The following is a 9,206-nucleotide window of genomic DNA, read 5'->3' as shown; positions in this document are numbered from 1 at the left end:
AAAGGAAACAAAAGCAGGAAGACGCTGTAAGACTGACACCACGGAAGTGAATAGCAATGTCCTTTCTTGTAAATAACCTCGGCGCCCTTGTCAGCCACACTCGGATCAGCACCTTTGAGGGACGTCTCACAACGTGTCGGCGAGGTGCCACTGCAATAGACGGCACGTGAGACGAAGGGGACGGGCCGCCAGTCGTCGAGGCGGAACTTAAGGCTGGGGAGGCAGCGGGGTGGAGTGGAGGAGCGGGGCTGTTTTGAAGTGGGGGCAAAGGCGAGCTACCGACCCCACGGTCAGCCTCGATGACAGCCTGTTGACAGGCTTCAGCTGCGGCCCCAGATTCACCTGCTGCTCTGGGGGGGGTGAGCATCATTACTCGCCCTCAACGACGGGTGTTTTATGAGAAGCTTCTTAAAATCCTGCATGTCAGGTCCCTGTGGCAGTTATTTGATTTAAATTGTGTTGTTTTGTTTTTTGCCTCGATTCCTCTCCGTGGGATGACACGGAAAGCCAGTCTTATGGGCCAAGGATCCGTCCAGACTGACAAGACCGAGCACACCCGCAAGCCCAGCGAGTAGTCTCGCCCGGACAGCAGGAACAAAGCCAGAACAGACGAGAGAGAAAAGCAACGGGAGGAGAGAATAGCGAAGCTTCCTAAATAACATCAATTTGGCTTCCAGAAGCACCCCGCGTTCGAGTGGGTGTCATTCTCGTTTTCCATTTCCTCCCACGGACGAAACACGCGTGCCTTCCCGAGGAACGCTGGAAGAAGACATTAATGAGGTAATGAGTTGCAGCTGCTGAGGAAGGCTGCAGGGAGGGCTGCTGATGAGCGGATGAGCAACAGGTGCGCAGGGCAGCGGAGCACACAGAGGGGCCGAGTATGGCCGGGTCGGAACCCCAAAGGCACTCCAATGCTCCTCCGGCCCTCTGGCCCCTGAGCCCCTGCAACGCCTTGAAAACGGGTAAATGAGAAGTGCTGCAACACATCACGTTACCAAGACAACGTCAGATATTAAGTGAAATGTGATGCATCTTACTGCCTGATCTGAGTGTCTTCCAGGTGCTTTTCTTCAATAATCAAATTAAGTATTCTGTGTACAGGCTGAGGACTGTGTGGTCCTCTCCGTTAGCCTTTTTTTTTTTTTTTTTTTGGACCTCCCACTGGTGACCTGTGTTTGACTTCACTGCAATGACTTGTGGGTAATTCCCTCGGTCAAGGTCAGCGTCTGATGCTGAAACTGTCCGCCAGAGGGCCCTCAAGTAGTGGACGATTTGACAGGACAGCCCCAAACCACCACGTCTCAGAGCCCCGGATTAGCAGACAGAGGACGCACGTGCAGCTCTGACCACGTGCTTCTTTGGGTGTTTATGCACACGGATGAGTAACACGCATGTGCACTCCCGATGAGAACCGTGCTATTACACAGACACACACACACACACACACACATACGCTCTGTCTCTGTGTCGAAAGGTCCCTTAAAACGTAAAGCGGAGTGATGGATCGCCTCGTTCTTGGGTAAATGAGCCCCTTCACAGTAAATGAGCCTCACCGTGTCAGAGCAACATCGTCGAGGTGCTTGTTTTCTCTCGCCGAGAAGGAAATCTTTTTTTTTTTTTTTTTTTTTTGCTGGCACTTTAAAGTTCAAGCGAAACCCCACAAGTCAACAATACCCCTCATACATATTGACTAGGCATTTAACTATCGCGTGAAGAGGAACCCCCCCGAACCTCCCACTTCTTCATCCTGGGCTTCCATCCCATTTAATAAAGTTTATCTTCTCCTTATAAACACTCAGAGAACATCTGTCAGACGCCTCTCGCTGTAACGTACTGCTTAACGCGCACACTACCCTTGAATCACTAAAACCAGTGGCCCAGAGTTAATTCCTGTGCCATGTAAATGAGGTCTTTCTGCCCCGCTGCAGTCAAACAGTTTGGATTTGTTCTTGTCTCCGTCCCGGGCTTGTCTCTTATTTTGCTCGACAGCTCTCTTAATCCATCTTGTTATTTTTTTTTTGCGTGCATTAATCACCTTAAAGCGAATCAGGCTGCTTGAGGAACAGCTTTCCCCCCCATGTAGATTAGCCTGTTTTCCTTTGTGTCAGTCAACGCTACATTTGCCCTCTGCTGTTAGAAATGCACGTACACACATCGCCTTTTTGATTGCATTTTTGATATAGCACATCTTTGCAGTGACCCAAGAAGACAATTACTTCGAACTGTTCGCTCAAAGTTACTCATGAGACAAGTGAAAATAGTTTTATCACAGTTAAACTAACTGAGGTACGGGGAAGGTAACAAATAAGCAGATTTTTTTAGATTCCTTTCACATGGTGCTATCTCTGTTTTTGTTTCTAAGAACAATCTACAATACATTTAAAGGGCACTTCTTCACAGAGGCTGGAATATGCCCCTACAGAAACAACTGACCGTTGAAACCCCCAAAATCGCGGTAGAAACATAGCAATTAGAAAGCCCACCGGGTCTTCTTCTTTTTTTTTTTACACTATATAGGACCATATTTTCACGCAAAATGAATATCATGCTCTGGGAAACAGACTTGAAATGACCCATCGAGACTGTGCCCTCGTTGGGAACATGTTTACCGAGGCAACCATCCAGTCGTCTTTATGCGTAAGACTGTAGGTGTTACAGGGCGCCAAGAAAGAAATAGGACAGTTAGACCTTTTTGTTGCACAGCGTGGGATACAATGACATCCATTCTAACACACAAGAGCAGAGCACGAGGTGGAAGGACTTTGGCTTCTATGACATTCTGTGGTTCGAAAGACACCACGCAAAGATACCACGGCTTTTCACAATTATCCAACCCAGTGTGAACGTGGTCTCAGTCTCCTCCATCTCCCGTGGAAAAAGAAGCTCAGCTCATCCACACCTATTCATCATGTGTGAAAAGACGTGAGCGTATTTGTGTTAAAAAGGGAGGGAAAATGTGTCAACGCCTGTTAGAATAACACATTTTGAGAAATAAACACACTAACCAGTGTGCCAGACCACTACTGTATATGGCTAAATTTAGTTTGTCATCAGATGGAAGCTTTGCACCATCAACTCCTCAGCCAAGCACATCAACCACATGTCTGACGGAACACCTTTGAGAATTGTGCTAAATCCATTGGACGCACTAGGACATCTTGGTATGATTGGCATGTCATATTTTACTATGTATCAGGACAGACTGACTGTTTTCTGGCAGTCTCAATCGTACGGGTGATTGGGTACTGACAGGCATGTGTTCTAAAGGCGAGCCATTTTTACCGTGGGTAAACATTACTGCCTAAGACTGCTACAATCCGTTATGAATAGAAAATACTTTTTTATTACAATTATAGATTGGAGTAACTGTCAGCTCCAGCAGCCAAACAGTTATTTTTTAAATTATTAAGTGTCATGTTGACAGGTGCATGGAAAAAGATAATTGCTCTCATGTTACATTTTAAACAAAAGCCAACAACACGATGTTTACAATGAGTGGAATGGCGCAAAACCAATATGTTTACTGATTTAGTTTTATTCCCTGGTTCCGACCAACAAGCGAACATTGTTTCTAGAGGCAAAGAAGAAAGTCAGAGCATTGAGCAGGGCTTCACATGTGCGTCCCTTGCAAGGACTCGTACGTGAAATGGGTGAAACATTTGACTGAATCTTTCACCATGATAGGTCCACGGGCCTTATTCCAAATGTCAACAAACCGATATATTTGTGCAAAAGTTCCTCAACTGTAAACCAAACAATCTGTTAAACGCTTCAGTTCAGCTTTTGAATGGGCTCTATTGTTGGAATTGTTTTAATGCTTGGGATTTCACAGCTGTAGATTGAGGGACATGTGTAATATGAAACAACTTGTCAGCATCATTAAATCAACTCAACTTTGGGCTACAATTTTATGCACACATCCATTTATTCATGAGATTCTCCCCGAGATATTCGCCAATGTTTGGTCCATGAGCCGTTCCATTTGGTTTCTCATTTGGATAAACGTGGCAAAGGTTTCCCGTTGTATTTATTTTAATTAATTAAATGCTTATCTAGCTCAAATAAGAAGTCGTATTACAGAATATTATGGAATATTTTTGCCATTCTCAAATGGGAAATATTTCTACTTCATAAATTCCATTCAACTTCGAGGCAGAAAGGAAGTTACTGGATGGCACAACGTTGTTTTGAACTGAAATTGTGTTGTTCCAGGGAATGTTCTTGGCACCCTTCTGGGTTGTCAGTCTGACAGATGTGTTGAACCACATATCAAACAAGTTATTGCCAAAACGTTTAACTAGTCATCCCTTTGCAATTTGTTTACCCTCCCGCTGGACATCTGGAGCTATCTCCTAACATTTCTGTCTCACTCTCTCCTTAACTCTCCTTACTTTTGATACAGAACATCTTCTTTTCTAAACTGTGGAGGAACTTTTGAAGGAGAATTAGGTATCACACTGCAAAGGGTGTCAAGTATTTTTAGAGAATGTGCACTAATCAGACTGGGTTCAAAAATGTGCGCTGTCTATTTAGTTTAAATTTCGGCACATTGTCCAAACCACATGTAGAACAAACCACAATAAAAGCTACAGACACACCAAAAGCAAATTCAAAGAAACGTGCGTCCATTGATATTTTTCTCACTTCCCTTTCATTACATGAATTCTGCCTGATTGAGCAGGATATTTCGGTAATTGCCAAGGAAACCAACTTTTCAGGCCTTTGTTTCATCACCTAAACTGGTTGCCGTTTTGAATTTTGATCACCGGAAAATATCCGTTTAGTCTAAAAATAATACCTTAAAGCCTGCTCCTGAATTTCAAGAATCAATTAAATCAGCTTTTGAATATAGAGCAAATTATGTAGAAAACAAGCATGTTTTTTCTTCCATTAGTTTAATGGAATAGCTATAGCAATAGCAATAGCTTTATACCGAGGAGCTAATGATGTGCAGATGGGGAGGCAAGCAGAAGGGATTGCTGATGAGGGAAGGAGCCACATGTGTGCAGGTCAGGCCGACACGCCAAGGACAGGTGGAGAAATGGCTACTACTGAAAAGCAACTGCCAGATGTGTCTGAATATTCACACGGTATACAACGCGAGTCGGGTATAGAAATATCTCCAGCTGTACTTAAAGTATGGGATACAAGTGACTTGGTGACGTGATGTTTACCCTGGCAACGGCCGAGGTCAGAGGATTCCCAGAAGCAAATATAAAAATTATAAAAATAGTAAAACAACCTACTGAATGCTTCAAAGGACAGGTATGGATTTGGGTATGGATTTGCATCTTCAAATGTCAAACAGTATCTATGTTTAAAGTGTTGGTATTTTGTGTGGCGATGTTATTATTCACCTTATCATAGTTGTCCCAAAGCTATGTTTCAAATTTCAGCAGAAGCTAATGATTAGTTTGTCATATAAATTGCGGCGACTACTTTTGAAGCATACCCTACTTTACACTTTAAATGGAGCCGTGCTTTATTAAATTAACATTAAGGTGTGTTGCAAAATACTTTAATTTAGACATGGAGACTTTAAACGTGTGTTAAAATGATTGCTCAGGCTATAAATCAAATCAGCGTAATGTAATTTTCTCTTCAATTCAAACTGACCTATTTTTGCAAGCCTAAAATTACCCCCCTGCTGGCCATTAGAAAGAATGCAGGTTTAATGCACGCATCACTTTTCATACACACGCTAATTTCGCTCTGTTCTTTAGCAGCTAGATTTGTTAATAAGCCAGTTATTATGAAAAACATTGAAATAATATATCGAAGCTGCTTTAACCTTTTGTTGTTAATGAAGCGGTTTCTTCAAGAAAATCCTCTGGCAAAATTACGATTAGGAACACAGACTGAAATCGCTACCCCCACCAAATTGAGTTATCCTATGACAATGATATTTTTATGAGGGATTTGCCATATGATGCCAAATAATACCTTGATTTAAGCAAATGCATTTTTTTAAACGTGCTTTTTTTATATCAAGTATTTCAGCGGAAACAAATTGCAAATATTTACATAATTGCTAAATATACTAAACATTTCTATTTTTTTTTAACTACACATTAAGTGGTTCACTGTTCAGAATAATTATCTTGCACCATGTGTCTCTAAACCCCAGTTAGCTGGTTACAAACTCAGTAATCCGAATTAGAGCCTCTGGTGACCATCTGCTGTCTAACTGTCAGCTCTGCGCACTACTTTGTTCGGCCCGCCCCCTCTTGTGCGTGCGTGTGTGCCTGCGCCTCCCTCTCCATCTCCTTCCCTCTCCATATCTCTCCATCTCTCTCCCCCCCCTCTCTCTCTCTCTCTGTCTCTCCCTCTCTCCCTCGCGTGTGTGTGGGCGCGTGGGGGTATTGCCTACCCGGGCGGAGTAATTCGTGTCGGTGGCCACGCAGTGGATGAGCGCGTGTGAGTGCGTGCTACGGCTGCTGCTTGTCACTCATTGTGCCGTGAACACGGGAAGCGACAAGGACCAAAATCCCGTCCGGTAGCAGTTGTCGTCCCTGAGAACGTCTCTCTTTACCTCTTCTCCCCCCCTCCTCTCTACATCCGCCCCCCTCCTCCATCTCCTCTGCTCAGTAGAGACACCTCGCTTGTTTTTTTCTCCCCCCCCCCAAAAAAGCGCGTCTGCTCTTCGAAGGAGAATATCTGTGACACATTACAATGCTTCAAATACGGGACCTCGTCTGGGGATTGCTGTTCGCCGGCTGTGCAGGTGAGACGTGTATTTATTATTCGAAAGGATGACCCCCCCCCTCAAAAAAAAAGAAATCTGTGCAATGCAAGGCCGAGCTGCCCTGACTCCGGAGCAGCATCCTCCGGGTCCCGCCGGCAGCATCCTCGCCGCTGACTCCGGACGGGGGGCGTCAGGTCGGACCGGCAGGATTTCTACCAAAAGTTTCTCTCGTGAGAAGCGCGAGTGTCGTCGCCCTTTAGAGATGCACCATGCGTCGAGATACGACGCCGCGACGCCTCTTTAATGTGTTAAAAAAAAATATATATATATATATAGGCTATCGCGCACCACAGAGGAGCGTGTCGGGCTTTATAACCCGAGTTAAGGAACAGGTTCGCTCCGCTTCGTTCAGAGGATCGCACGAAGGTCCCGCGCGCGCTGCTCCTTGTGGCTGTTTATTCACGCGTGTATTTGTTGGTCCGTGTTGGACTCCCGAGTTCATTTGTGCGGGTAAAGGTCCGTGGATCTTGGCTGTGATTGGGACTGGTGATGATGCAGGGATTCTCGCTTCTGTGCCCCCCACCCCCAACCCCCCTCCTCGAGCCAGCAGATAGAGCTTCCACTCTTTTCGGTTGTGCGTAAAGCCACCGTCGCACGCTCCAAATGTGAAATAACCCCCCAAACTGAACGGCGCACCTCTGCCTTCCCACTTCTGCAGGGTCGGCCGTGACGCACACGGGGGGGCTGGAGGTGGTGGTGGTGGTGGTGGGGGGTGAGGGGGGCAGGAGCGTCGCTCGCTCTTTGCAGAGATGCTTTGTTTCAGTCGTAACATATAAAAAAAACAAGTGGTCAAATGGTGGTTTTCCTCACAAGCACGCGCTCGAACTCTATCGGCGTGATCGATGCGCTCGCGCACGGCCGTCACCGGATTTTGGCACGGAAACGTTGCCGTGCGTTTACGTTCCAGTTTACCACCAGTCTGCGCGTGCAGGTTAACAGCCTCCGACCTTCTCCGCGTCACATAACCTGCGCGTGTTTTATGTTGTTGTTGTTAGTTTCTAACTTCATAGCGCAGTGCGCCTCGAGGAGCCGAATGACGTTGACAGCCCGCCGGGCTCATTTGATCGGATTCTTTTTTTAAATTTAATTTGGCTCGTAAAGGTCGGGAGGGAATTCGTCATCCATTGAGGACGAGTGAATAGTCATTCAATGTATACAATAGAATCCAATCCAAGCGCTCCCACGGTTATATAGGAGGTGGGCGGGGGGGGGGGGGGGGGGGGGGGGGGGGGGCATTTCTCCCTCAACCCCCACCGCTGCCGCTTCTTATATTCCCCTTCCCTCCCTGCATCTGCCCCCTTTAGACTGCAACTGTGTCTCCAAGTGGAGTTTGAGGACCCTTCGGGTTCCTTGGAAAGGGGAAGAATGGCTCGATTTAATGCTAAAAAAATAGTTTTCAACATTGTGCCAATATTCAAGGATGATTACTCTAACCTCAGGTTTTGGATTTTATCCATTTCCTATTTGAGTTAAATATTCAATAGGCGATAGATGGATGACACACCAAGGGCTCATTTGTTATTAAGGAATTGTGACCAATATATTAAGCCCACTGAGCTTGACACTTAAGTTTAAAAATAAACTATTACCCTCTGGTGGACGAACCTTTGAACATCCGGTACTGCTGATTAGCTAAAACTGAGCCGATATAGTTGGCATGGTCAGGATCTAATGTGTCCTATGCACAAAAACTTGGACCGTTGGAGGAATACACATTGTTTTTTTAAATTCTGTTTTACAGTTTTGAAATACTTTCAAGGTATTTTCGAATCAAACCTTTGCTGCCTTCCACCTCTCACTCAAAAACCCAGTGTCAACCCGTCACCGTACCGAGTACAATTGGGATGTAATTCTTTTTCTGTGATTCCCGATGCCGCTGGAATATTCTGCCTCCCCCGCAATTCTCTGCACGTCATACGGGAGGAAAAGTCAAAGGAATCAAAAGGGAGCTGATTAGACAACAGAGCTTCAGCTCTGCTCTTTTGCAATAGAAGAAATTGATCACATTATTTGATAGGCTGGGGTTTATTAAAAGGGTAATGACGATATCACAGCTGGAAGGCTGAGTAATTTAATTACATGTATTGATTTCCAGTTCCTGTTCCAGGTCAATGGGGATACAATTTTGAGTCTAGTCAAGAACATTAGCATGGGAAGAGTACACCACCTTTTAAAAAGGGTATTGAATAACGGCCATATTTAATGGAATAGGATTTTAGCAGGGGTGACGGACTGTGGCCTTTCTTGTCTTGGTCCGTCTGAAGCCAGATGGATTGAGTCTAGCTTTTATTACCAGTTCTGGCCTTGTTCTGTTGGGAGTGATCTGCCATATCCAAAGTCATCATTCTGCAACCTGAAAGAGTGTAAGGTGACGGGGGCTAATCAGAGAGACAAAACTGTTCGTCACGCCTGTTCCAGGGTTCAAATGAGAGGGCCTCCTTTGAAGGACGTGAAGTTATTA

At 45.3% G+C, this 9,206-nt stretch overlaps 1 protein-coding gene across 17 annotated transcripts in view; it reads left to right on the top strand.

Annotated features, from left to right (window-relative positions):
- Positions 1 to 6,258: 6,258 nt before the first annotated feature.
- ncam1a (neural cell adhesion molecule 1a) overlaps positions 6,259 to 9,206 on the top strand; it is a 177,782-nt gene continuing 174,834 nt past the window's right edge. For all 17 annotated transcript variants that reach the window (XM_040180410.2, XM_040180407.2, XM_078106827.1 and 14 more), the window contains exon 1: positions 6,259 to 6,724. In XM_040180410.2, coding sequence (XP_040036344.1) covers positions 6,673 to 6,724 — 52 coding nt within the window. In that variant the 5' untranslated portion in view covers positions 6,259 to 6,672. The remainder of the gene's footprint in view (positions 6,725 to 9,206) is intronic.

This window comes from Gasterosteus aculeatus, chromosome 7, assembly GCF_964276395.1.
Source record: "Gasterosteus aculeatus chromosome 7, fGasAcu3.hap1.1, whole genome shotgun sequence".
NCBI lineage: Eukaryota > Metazoa > Chordata > Actinopteri > Perciformes > Gasterosteidae > Gasterosteus > Gasterosteus aculeatus.
This window is presented reverse-complemented; position numbering and strand designations above follow the sequence as displayed.